Below are 12,694 nucleotides of genomic sequence, written 5' to 3'. Positions count from 1 at the left end.
GTCCCTCAACTAGGGTTGTCGTCAATACTCCAAAACCAACTAGGGGTGGCACTAGATGCACTTACAGTAGTCGTACGTCTTAACAATCCGATGGATCCTAGTACCGAAAGTACGACACCTCCGCGATCTGCACACGTTCGGCTCGGTGATGCCCCACGAACTCTTGATCCAGCTGAGTGTCGAGAGAGAGCTTTGTCAGCACGACGACATGATGACGGTGATGATGAAGTTACCGACGCATGACTTCGCCTAAGCACTACGACGATATGACCGAGGTGGATTATGATGGAGGGGGCACCACACACGGCTAAGACAGTTGTCTGTTGTGTATTCTAGGGTGCCCCTGCCCCCGTATATAAAGGAGCAAGGGGGAGGCCGGCCGGCCCTAGGGCGCGCCAAGGAGGGGAGGAATCCTCCTCCCGAGAGGGGAAGGAAAGGGGGGGCGCCACCCCCTCCTAGTCCAATTCGGACTCAAGGGGGAGGGGGCGCGTGGCCTGCCCTGACAGCCCCTCTCTCTCTCTCCACTAAGGCCCATCTAGGCCCACTAGTTCCCCGAGGGGGGGGGGGTCGGTAACCCTCCGGCACTCCGGTTTTCTCCGAAATCATCCGGAACACTTCCAATGTTCGAATATAGTCGTCCGATATATCAATCTTTATGTCTCGACCATTTTGAGACTCATCGTCATGTCCGTGATTCTATCCGGGACTCCGAACTATCTTCCGTACATCAAAACACATAAACTCATAATACCGATCGTCATCGAACGTTAAGCGTGCGGACCCTACGGGTTCAAGAACTATGTAGACATGACCGAGACTCACTTACAGTCAATAACCAATAGCGGAACCTGGATGCTCATATTGGTTCCTACATTCTACGAAGATCTTTATCGGTCGAACCGCATAACAACATATGTTGTTCCCTTTGTCATCGGTATGTTACTTGCCCGAGATTCGATCGTCGGTATCTCAATACCTAGTTCAATCTCGTTACCGGCAAGTCTCTTTACTCGTTCCGTAATGCATCATCCCGCAACTAACTCATTAGCCACATTGCTTGGAAGGCTTATAGTGATGTGCATTACCGAGAGGGCCCAGAGATACCTCTCTGACAATCGGAGTGACAAATCCTAATCTCGATCTATGCCAACTCAACAAACATCATTGGAGACACCTGTAGAGCATCTTTATAACCACCAAAGGGGCACTTGATGCACTTATAAGTAGTCTCCCAATGCATATGTGTTTTTGGTTTTGTAACTAAGTTTCCCTTATTGAATTGTTTAACAATTAAATTCTTTCATGTATTGATGGATAGTCATTTTGCATAGGTCCATGTGCTTAGCACCGTTTCCTTTCAGGATCACCATAATGTTCCTTTTCTTCTTTAGTTGCTTTGTCACATTATTTTTTTGCCTATGTGACATTTTTAGCATCTGTAAACCGTGAAGCACTGGAAAAGACTAACAATTTTGCAGGATTTTGCGGGACAGATTTATACGATATACAGCTGCTCGATGCACCTGGTCCACGAACCTTCTTCAACGAAGTCAGTTGACAGCGTCACACACCAATCTCAATCGCACTTCAACACGCGAGCCGTGGACACGAGAGAGACAGAGAAACCGGCAAATCGCCCCAATAATCTCGGCAGTCCAGTTCCGCTTCTGATCTGAACTCTCGTCCCCTCGCTCCCCGCCGCCACCACAGCAGTTGAACACGAGCGCGATGTGGGGGCTAGGGTTTAGGTGGCTGCTGCTGCTGCTGCTGGCGTTCGCGGCGGCGGTGGAGCTGGAGGCGCGGTTTGTGGTGGAGAAGAACAGCCTGATGGTCACGTCGCCGACAGCTCTGCGGGGGCGGCACGATAGCGCCATAGGCAACTTCGGCATCCCGCAGTACGGCGGGAGCATGGCTGGTGCCGTCGTCTATCCCAAGGGCAACTCAGACGCCTGCGAGGCCTTCAACAGCGGCAGGAAGGAGCACCTCTTCCGCACCAAGCCTGGAGCGCTCCCCAGCTTCCTTCTCATAGACCGCGGAAGTGAGTGATGCCTTCTCCTGATTTTAATCTCTGTCACCGTTGCTCCGCAGTTTTGCGATGTTATGTGGTTCGCTTGCGGTTCTGGTGGATCCGCTGATATTTGCAGGACTCGGCAGTGTGAGCTGCTTTAGAGCAACTCTAGCAGAGTCATCATATTTGCAGTCGCTGTATTGCACACACCACACATTATACTTTTGGAGGCTGAACATGCGCCGTGCAAAGTCAGAGCCAGCCATATCCCAGCCTTCGTAATTTTGGTACATATGAGACCCATATGTCATTGACCACATACTTATTGTCCAATTTGTAAGCTTCTATTTTGCTTCACTGACATCATCAACAGGCCGGCGACGCCCATGGCACGATCATGGTCGCAGATCACGATCACGGCCACGAGCACGACGGTGAGGGTGAGGATGATTTCGGCGGCGGCGACTCGATTCTGTCGACAATGCTCGAAATTATACTGAGCATTAAGGCAAACATCCACATGGATATCCCACCTAATGGTTAGCATAATTTTGAACAATGCTGTTGATCCCTCTCCTCCTCTTCCTTGGCGATGAGAGCGGACGCCTCTCCTCCTTTGAGAGTGGCACCCAGTCCGGCCACGGGAAGGGAAGTGGAGGCTGCGGGCGGAACGGAGGGAAGTAAAGGCTATGGGTGGCGGCAATATGAGCTATTCGGACATGGCGATGGCCATTTTGTAGGCGCGGGCGGCAGCAAAACGTGGCGCGCTGCAGGAAAAAGGCAGCAGAAAAATGTGGTGGGAATGGCCGCGGGCAGTTGGCACGCGGGTGACCGCCATTAATTGGCAGGGAGAGGAGATGGGCCGCACAGTAGGCTGATGAGGGAGGTGAAACTGCCCTCCCATGCGAGCAGTTGGCGGATGGAGCAACCTCCAAACCGGAGCCCCACAACCTCCAAATATGGAGGCTTGCAGGCTCCATATGGAGTCCCCTCCATAAATAATGGCGATCAGGGGCCCGATGGCGACTCTGCTAGAGTGGCCTTTTCGGCTAAAATCGCCATACAACAAACAAGTTGGGGTAGGCTAGAGCTGAAACCCATAAGAACCTCGCAACCAACTCATGGTTCTGGCACATGGATAGCAAGATTTCACGCACCCCTGTCCATGGCTAGTTCATTGGTGATACTCCAGTCATTTAGATCTCTCTTTATGGACTCCTCCCATGTCAAGTTCGGTCTACCACGAGCACTCTTGACATTATCAGCACGCTTTAGCCATCCACTATGCACTGGAGCTTCTGGAGGCCTGCGCTAAATATGCCCAAACCATCTTAGATGATGTTGGACAAGCTTCTCTTCAATCGGTGCCACCCCAACTCTATCTCGTATATCATCATTCCGGGCCCGGTTCTTCCTTGTGTGGCCACACATCCATCTCAACATGCGCATCTCCGCCACACCTAACTGTTGAACATGTTGCCTTTTAGTTGGCCAACACTCAGCGCCATACAACATTGCGGGCCGAATCGCCATACTGTAGATAATAACGAATTCAGTTTTGTGGGCATTTGGTGTGCGACACAAAGAGTATTGACTGATATATACAATTGGTTGTGAATAAGTGCATGTTGTGGCACACTTCTATAAATTGGTAGGGACATTTTGTTGTCATGTAAGATGATGAAATTGTTGGAAATGGATGTCATAAAAAATGACTAGCATAAATTGCCTCAAAACAGGAGATAAGACATAGTTCATGAGTTTTGAAAGTAGCAGGAACATTAGTTAAACCAAATGTCATAACTAAATACTCAAAGTGACCATTGTGTTGCTACCTCTCCTTGCATGCTTATCTGGTCTTGGGGAAAATGGTAAAACCATGTAATTCATCCAGTAGACCCTCAACAATTGGAATACGATATTTGCTTTAAACAGTCTGAGCATATAATTTCCTAGTCATTGCATAATCTCCAAGTGCACTCCTTTTTCCTTACTAATAAAGCAGGAGAGGAATAAGGGTTGGCACTTTCTCAGATAACAACTTTCTTGAGCAAATTAGCAACAATACTTTCCATGATATTTTCTGAAGGGGAGCCTTGGCGCAGCGGTAAAGCTGTTGCCTTGTGACCATGAGGTCATGGGTCCGAGTCCTGGAAACAGCCTCTTGCAGAAATGCAGGGAAAGGCTGCGTACAGAAGACCCAAAGTGGTCAGACCCTTCCCCGGACCCTGCGCAAGTGGGAGCTACGTGCACCGGGCTGCCCTTTTACTTTCCATGATATTTTCTGATGATGAGGAAGTATATATGCTCTCTGGTTAATGATCTTGGCATTTTTGGTAGTAATGATATATTATGATCAAAAGCTCTTTTGGGATGTAGCTCATTTGGTTCCTGAAATATATCAGCAAGTTCCAGTAGTACAACCTTAATTGCTTCAGGTAGTTCAGGGTTTTTAGTTGCCTGTTCCAGGGCAAGTTGGATGAGGAGCACTATTCCACAAACTGACTGTTGGATCAGTTTATTCACATGCTTGCCGAATGTCTTTTGACAATGGCAAGCTCTAATCATGGAACAATCCTGTCATCAGCAAGAGTAGCTTTAATCTGCATGTTCTTTGATTCTAATTGCACTGGACTATGGTCATATATCCAGTCAGCTCCAAGATTACATCATAGCCTTGTAAGCTTAATACTCTGAAACCTAAGCAAAACTTTTCTTACTGAATTTCATAAGGACACTGACGTGAAATAAATTCAGACCATTATTTTTGTCCATTAGCTACCATAAATCTGACTTTGGTAGTTGATGTCAAAGGACATGCTGCTAATTCAGCAGATTGTGGGGCGATAAATGTGGCAGTACTCCCACTATCTATTAGGGCCATGGTTGTTGCTTTCCCATTTTTCACAGCTACAGAAAATACATTTCTTGGCCTTGATTCCCATTAGAGCATGCATTGAGATTTGCAGTCCCTGTTCATTGTTCCCAGGTGTTCCTTCCTCAGTTTCTTCCTCATAATCTGTCAGATGAATAATATCAGCATCTTTAGGGAATTGAGCTTATAAAACATGAATTTGTGCTTGCTGGGAATACTTGCAAACTTTTTTATGTCCAGGAAAGCATTTCTTGCAAATTCCTTTAATTCTTGCTTGCTGTATAATTGCAGCAGGTGTTGCAACAGCAGGTGTTGGTAATTCATTTGCATCAAATGCTACCTGTCTTTTGGCACTCGGTTGTTGGTAAAGAAAGGATGGCCTTTGCACCTGTTAGGGGTGTTCCAATCTTCTTGCTAACCACATTGCATTTTGTATGTCAGTGGGCTTGTGGCATTGCAAGTGGCCTTGTATGCAATCCTTTAAACCAGCAATGAAACTGTTCATGAAATACTCATTGGGTATTGCTGGATTGTCCCTTTCATGATATTCATTTGGGTCTCAAATTGCTTTATATATTGAGCCGCATATGAGATTTCCGCTAGGGCATGCAATGTCTTGACATTTTCATAGACTGAAAATTCAGAGAATTTGTCTCCTAAAAACCTGCACAACCCGTGTCATTGCACTGCATGAGCAGTATAACCAGTTCCTCTCCACCAATGCACTGCATCAGCAGTGAAATAAGTAATTGCAACTTCAGTTGTCTGGTCCAATGGAATTCTAGCATTTTCAAAGTATTGCTCCATAGCTTGTACACAGGAATATTTACTTTAGTAGGTTTAAAAGCACCAGGAGCTCTTCTGGGGTCTTGCTGTGGTTGTGCCCTTTGCCTACTAGCATGTCTGGCTTGTTCCCAGTCCACCTGCTCTTCTTGAAACTGCTCATGCACCTGAACAGTCTGAACTGCAACTTGCTGTTGCTGAGGCTGCAAGTTCTGTTGTTCAGGTTTGTTTTGGTTTGTCCTTGATGGCTACCATAATTGGGATGTCTGTAAGGAAGATTTGGAGTTTCATCCAGGTTCAGTTCCCTGCCCTGACTGTCCTACAACCTAGCATTTCTCACTGGTGTATTGTATTAAGGATATAGGGCTGACAAGGTGCAATCATAGGAAGGTTATTCAGAGGGGTGCCCATATTAACACTGTTCTGTCCATCAACAGGGGAAGGTGGTGTGTTGTCTTTCTTGCTGGTTTCTCTTTGGCAGAAGTACCCTCAACAGGATGCGTGTATCACCGTGGAGACGGCGAGACCTTTGTCGGCTACAGTGACTCGGACCACGCCGGTGACGTGGACTCCAGAAAGCACCTCAGGCGTGCTGTTTTCTCTCGGGAGCAGTCCAATGAGCTGGAAATCACATAAGCAGAAGGTCGTCGCCACCTCTTCGTGTGAAGCCGTGTACATTGCAGCGGCGACAGCGGCGTGCCAAGGGATCTGGTTGGCTTGTCTTCTCGGCGAGCTACTAAAGCGAGATGCTGCCCCTGCGATCCTCTACGTTGACAACAAGTCCGCCATCTCGCTGTGCAAAAATCCGGTACTTCACGACCACAGCAAGCACATTGATGCTACCACTTCATACGGGACTGTGTGTCGAGAAGGGCATGGTGGCTGTGGAGTTCATTGGAACCAGCGAGCAAAAGGCGGACATTCTGACAAAGCCTCTTGGTCGTGTACGCTTCCAGGACCTGCGCGGCAAGGTCAGGATCGTCTGACATCAAGCCCCTCCGACAGGGTTGAGGGGGAGATTGTGGGCTCCACCACTGTCTGCAGATAGCGGACTTAGATATTACTTACTCCCTTCGTTCCAAAATAGATGACTCAACTTTGTACTAACTTTAGTACAAAGTTAGTATAAAGTTGGGTCATCTATTTTGGAACGGAGGGAGTAGCTAGGAAGCAATAGTCATGTCGGCTAGAGCCTTCTTAGTTAGTAAGGAAGTGAATGCATCTAGACATGTAGTTTTGCATGTACTAGCAGCTACATAGTCGGTTTAGACATCAGGATCCGACCCTCCCTTTGTACTATAAATATAACCCAAGAGCTAGCAATATAATATAGCTTCCTCTCAGCAGAAATCAAGTGTCTCTCTCGCTAGTCCATAACTCCTTTTCTAGCTGCTTACAGCGCCCTGAGTACTCGTAGTTCGGCCCCGAGCACTCACAGCTCAGGCTAACAATCTTGTACTTCTCGGAGTCTTCACCGGGAGGTGGCCTTGTTCCCACAAGGGGAGGTAGGTGGAGCTAAGTTCTACCGGAAAAAGTTCTATTCTAAGCTAACCCTAGAGAGGAGGTGGTGGAAGAGTATTTCTAGTCTCCCTCACGATGGGGTAAGTTAGAGGCAAAAGGGGAAAGATACATGAGCCTTTGACCCTCTCACTGCGCAGGCAGGAGAGCCTGGATGTGGAACCAACCAGTTTGTTCAAGATGGAAATGGGCCGACCCGGACCTGGCCCAGTGGCCCCAAGGTCAATATATGAGGCCACGGGTCGACCTATTTCATCAGAAATTTGTGGCCTCACTGACCCGTTGGGTACATGAGGCCGACCCAAAAGTTCAGCAAATTGTTGCCCCGAAGACACTGTCATATTTATGAACAGAAGAATATTTTAGCCTACTTTGAAGATCAAGATTGACAAAAATTGTCACGTATGCACAGGACAACCCAAACTCCAACACTGAAATATTCCCGACTACTACTGAACTCCTACAGGTCAACCTAAATATTCCATGTCTGCAGTCTACAAGAGTCAAAAACTCCTACACATATACGCACCGGGACTACTGCAGAACCAACACTTGAAACTACTACAAAATCTACACTGAAGCTATAGTTGTCTCACCTGTGCAGAATCCGGAGCGGGAGGAACGCTGGCGGCGGCAGAGATGCTCGGGGCGGCCGGCGGCAGAGACGCTCGGGGGCGGCCAGCAGCAACTAGTGCATAGCGAATTGACTGGGTTGACCCATCTGATCCATTGGGTCGCACGGTGCCGGCTCCACTGACCCATGTATAATTTAAGGCCAACCCACTTGGCCCATTGGCCTTGACATTTTGGGTCACGTCAGTGACCCAGCGGGTCGACCCGGCGCATTCCCATCTTGACAGTTTATGAAGGAGAGAAGTGGCCATGCTGCATTAATACGTGGCCCACCACTTTATTAGATCCTTCTTGGTTACAGTGATTTCTGAGATGGTTCTAGGGCATCTCCAACAATGTCTTGTCATCGTTAGTTAGCTTTTGCCACATCAGCTAAATCCTATATGGAGGGAAGTAATAGTTAGGAGAGAGTTGGTTCATTGTTGGTATAACTTCATGACCATAGCTACAGGCAAGCCAAGGCAAAAGTTGAGAGAAGACTATAACATGAAAGAACAGAAATAATATAGAATATATAAGTATGGGTTAGTGTTACATACAAGCTATTGGAGTAGAATATGTTGTAATGTTGGTTGATGATGTGGATGTCTATACATACATGCTTATGTACAAACTATTGGAGATGCCCTAAACTGAAAAGGGAGTATTCATCTTGTTTAGCCACTTAAGCAACTTAAAGAAAAGGCTAATGTTGTTTTCTCCATGTATGTTATCCAGATTGCTTGTTTGCTAAGAAGGTCTGGAATGCACAATATGCTGGTGCCTCAGCAGTGCTTGTAGTTGATGACAAGGATGAGCCACTGATAACAATGGACTTACTTCAGGAAGATGATGAGGCTGCAAAATATATACAGAACATATCCATTCCTTCTGCTTTAATTGATAAGAAATTTGGAGAACAATTGAAGAAGGCTGTTAAAGATGGTGAAATGGTAAACGTGAATCTTGATTGGAGGGAGGCTGTCCCACATCCTGATAACCGAGTTGAGTATGAGTTGTGGACAAATAGCAATGATGAATGTGGGCCTAAATGTGATATGCTTATGCATTTTCTGAAGGAATTTAAGGGAGCTGCGCAGTTACTTGAAAAAGGTGGTTATAGTCAGTTCACACCCCATTATATTACTTGGTATTGCCCTCAAGCATTTGTTGTCAGCAAACAATGCAAGTCCCAGTGTATAAACCATGGAAGGTATTGTGCACCTGATCCAGAACAAGATTTTAGTACTGGCTATGATGGAAAAGATGTTGTTGTAGAGAACTTGAGACAGCTTTGTGTGTTTAATGTTGCAAATGAGATAAAAAAACCATGGATCTGGTGGGATTATGTGACTGATTTTCACATAAGGTGCCCAATGAAGGAGAAGAAGTATAACAAAAAGTGCGCAGAAACAGTCATTAAATCACTAGGTTGGCTCTTTTCTTTCTGAGACTTACCTTCACTCAGCAATAAACATGTTCATTGTAATTAATTGTGCTTGTTTTATTACAATTAACATAACACATTCATGTTTTTAAGAAATGTACATAAGTTCGTATGCATTTGAATTCACATGCGTATGTACATAATCTGTAGAAATGGCATTGTATGACATCGGAGACCTTGCTGATAGTTAAAGTGGCATCACTAATTTAAGCATGAAGGTAATATTCATTTTACACTTCAACAGGTTTGGAAGTGAAGAAGATTGATAAGTGCATGGGAGATTCAAATGATGATTCTGACCACCCTTTACTAAAAATGGAGCAGGACTCTCAGGTGAACCGACCTTATAGAATTAGTCAAGTGAAATTTATAAGTAAAACTGAAACACTGTAGACTATTATCAATTCAATTTATCAACTTAAATACACTTTTGTATCCTGGGGTTTTAATATGATCTATGATGTTAGATAGATTGGGAAAGGGTCAAGAGGAGATGTTACCATATTGCCTACTCTTGTTGTGAACAATCGACAATATCGAGGTAAATGTTCCACAAGATCTAATGTAAGGATGTAACCAAATTGCACCTGCTCTAGCTGATTTTAGTCTTGAAAAGAACAGGAAAGCTAGGAAGGAAAGCTGTCCTCAAAGCTATTTGTGCTGGCTTTGAGGAAACTACTGAGCCAAATGTTTGTCTGAGTGATGGTAAGGACAAGACATTACACCTTTCCTTATGTACCTGTGTATATTAAAAGGGTTTGTCTAGGGCACATCTAGATGTGCCCTAGTTATTGCACATCTAAGTGACACAAGCAAGTGTAGAAAGAAAAAGAAAAAGGAAAAAAAGAAAATACTCACACGAATCTCCGCATAAGATCAATGATATAGGACTTAGATGTGCAATACTTATGGCACATCTAGATGTGCTTTAGCAAAACTGTTATTAAAATATCGAGTGCTAATCCTGAGTTGTTTTAACAGACATGGAAACAAACGAGTGTCTGAGCGATAATGGAGGTTGCTGGCAAGACAACGCTGCTAATGTAACAGCTTGTAGGGTATGTATAGGTTGATGATTTTCACTGGACATCAGTCTTATGTTCTTAAACATTCTCTGGTTTTCTTAATTTGCTGTGATCAATACTTGTCCAGGACACTTTTCGTGGCAGAGTGTGTGAATGCCCCACATTCAATGGCGTGCAATTTAAAGGAGATGGCTACAGCAACTGTGAACGTAATATTCTTTCTGGCTATCTTTGCAACTTCTATACATGAATGACTGTTGAAACAATTATCTTCCAGTTTGCAATTTACAGTTCCTTTTTAACACTGCTTGCGTCAGTAAGTGGCTAGTAGTGAAACCATGATTGATCAACATTTTGTTGGCTAGTAAGTTCTGTTGTTAAAACTTGCTATATACTGAAGTTAAATTGTGTAAGAAATACATGTATACAACAACAAATCCTTTCAATCCCAAACAAGTTGGGATAGGCTAGAATTGAAACCCATAAGATCTCGAAACCTAGTTATGGTTCGCGCACCTGGATAGCTAACTTGCATGCACAAATGTCCATGGCTAGTTATTTGGTGATATTCCAGTCCTTCAAGTCTCTTAACAAACTCCTCCCGTGTCAAGTTTGGTCTATCCTGACCTCTCTTGACATCATCAACATGCTTTATCCTTCCGCTTTGCACGGACACTTCTGGAGGCCTGTGTTGTATATGCCTAAACCATCTCTGACGATGCTGGACAAGCTTCTCTTCAATTAGTGCTACCCCAGCCATATATATCATCATTTTGGACCCGATCCTTTCTTGTGTGGTCACACATCCATCTCAGCATGCACATCTCTGCTACTCCTAACTATTGAACATGTCGCCATTTAGTTGGCCAGCATTCTATGCCATACAACATCACAGGTTGAATCAATGTCCTATAGAACCTGCATTTTAGCCTCTGTGGCTCTCTCTTGTCACAGGGTACGCCAGAAGCTTGGCGCCACTTCATCTATCCAGCTTTGATTCGATGGCTCACATCTTCATGGATATCACCATCCTTTTGCAGCATTGACCCCAATATCAAACCCAAATTCTTAATCGTGCATGCGCAGGATTTGGGAGAAGCAAGCGGCCGCCTCACACACGCATGCATGCAGTCACATGGTCCAAATTTGTCTTTATTCATCTGACATGGCACATACTGACAACACATTTCAATTCCATGTCTGATGAATGTGTACGTGCATTTGTTCGGGTTTTCATTTTTTTTAAAATCCATATCTTTCAAACCGTGCGTCGGAATTCAGATCCGTTTTCACCGTTGGAATCCTCGCGATGAGATCTTTAAAACTACATCCCGCATGAGTATGTTTCGATGGAATATTTTTGATGCCAAATTTGGTGCTATATGGTGCAACTCTATTACTACATGGTGCAACTTTAGTACCTTTCGATTCCAAAGTCTGCTTCACAACTCTTTAACTTTCTATTAATCCCCGTCCGATTATCCTCGACTAGCACGACATCGTCCGCAAAGAGCATACACCATGAGATATCTCCTTGTATATCCCTTGTGACCTCATCAATCGGCAAAGCAAAAAGATAAGGGCTCAAAGCTGACCCTTGGTGAAGTCCTATTTTAATTTGAAAGTTGTCGCCATCACTTGTTTAAATACTTGTGACAACATTATCGTACATGTCCTTGATGAGGTTAATGTACTTTGTTGGGACTTTGTGTTTCTCCAAGGCCCACCACATGGTATTCCACAATATCTTATCATAGGCCTTCTCCAAATCAATGAATACCATATGCAGGTCCTTGTTTTGCTCCCTACATCTCCATAAGTTACCTAGAAGATAGCTTTCATGGTCGACCTACCGGGCATGAAACCAAACCAATGTTTGTGACGCTTGTCATTCTTCTTAAGCGGTGCTCAATGGCTCTCCTATAGCTTAATTCCACTATAATTACTACAAGTTTGAACACCCCCTCCCCCCATTCTTGAAGAAATACATGTACAACATAGTTTTTTTTAGCACAGTACAGACGCAGACGCTCATACATATGCACACACACTCACCCCTATGAACGCACGCACACCCTACCCCTATGAGCACCTTCGAGAGACTGAGCCGACCCATCAGCTTGAGATTGACAAAGTCGCCATAGATGCCTTCATAGTCGACGGGAACGTCTCCTCCCACTGAAGGCACATCGTCGGAAGCCTGAAATAAATCCAGGAAACTGCGACCACCACTGCGAAGTCTAGGACTTGAATGCTGATGGGTTGGTTCCACCACAAGGGACCTAACCATCTGAGCTACAGACCTAACCATCTGAGCTACACTCAGTTCGCTACAATATACTCCCTTTGTCCCAAAATTCTTGTCTTAGATTTGTCTAAATACGGATGTATCAAGTCATGTTTTAGTATTAGGTACATCCGTATCT

The 12,694-nt window shown here is 45.1% G+C and overlaps 1 protein-coding gene across 6 annotated transcripts in view; it reads left to right on the top strand.

Annotated features, from left to right (window-relative positions):
- The first annotated feature begins 1,527 nt into the window (after nucleotides 1–1,527).
- The window catches only part of LOC125553236 (vacuolar-sorting receptor 1-like), a 28,371-nt gene continuing 17,204 nt past the window's right edge, over nucleotides 1,528–12,694 (top strand). The window contains exons 1-8 of one of the 6 annotated variants that reach the window (XR_007304006.1): nucleotides 1,528–2,038; nucleotides 6,104–6,637; nucleotides 8,535–9,227; nucleotides 9,488–9,576; nucleotides 9,711–9,784; nucleotides 9,865–9,948; nucleotides 10,225–10,301; nucleotides 10,396–10,477. Coding sequence is in view for 4 of the 6 variants with exons in the window: in XM_048717061.1 (XP_048573018.1) it covers nucleotides 1,729–2,038; nucleotides 6,104–6,637; nucleotides 8,535–9,227; nucleotides 9,488–9,576; nucleotides 9,715–9,784; nucleotides 9,865–9,948; nucleotides 10,225–10,301; nucleotides 10,396–10,477 (1,939 nt within the window). In the remaining 2 variants the exon portion in view is untranslated. The remainder of the gene's footprint in view (nucleotides 2,039–6,103; nucleotides 6,638–8,534; nucleotides 9,228–9,487; nucleotides 9,577–9,710; nucleotides 9,785–9,864; nucleotides 9,949–10,224; nucleotides 10,302–10,395; nucleotides 10,478–12,694) is intronic. The other 5 variants (XM_048717061.1, XR_007304000.1, XM_048717056.1 and 2 more) reach the window with 5 other exon arrangements.

This window comes from Triticum urartu, chromosome 1 (genome assembly GCF_003073215.2).
Source record: "Triticum urartu cultivar G1812 chromosome 1, Tu2.1, whole genome shotgun sequence".
Classification (NCBI taxonomy): Eukaryota; Viridiplantae; Streptophyta; class Magnoliopsida; order Poales; family Poaceae; genus Triticum; species Triticum urartu.
Note: the sequence above shows the minus strand (reverse complement) of the source record. Positions and strands in the feature narration are given on the sequence as shown.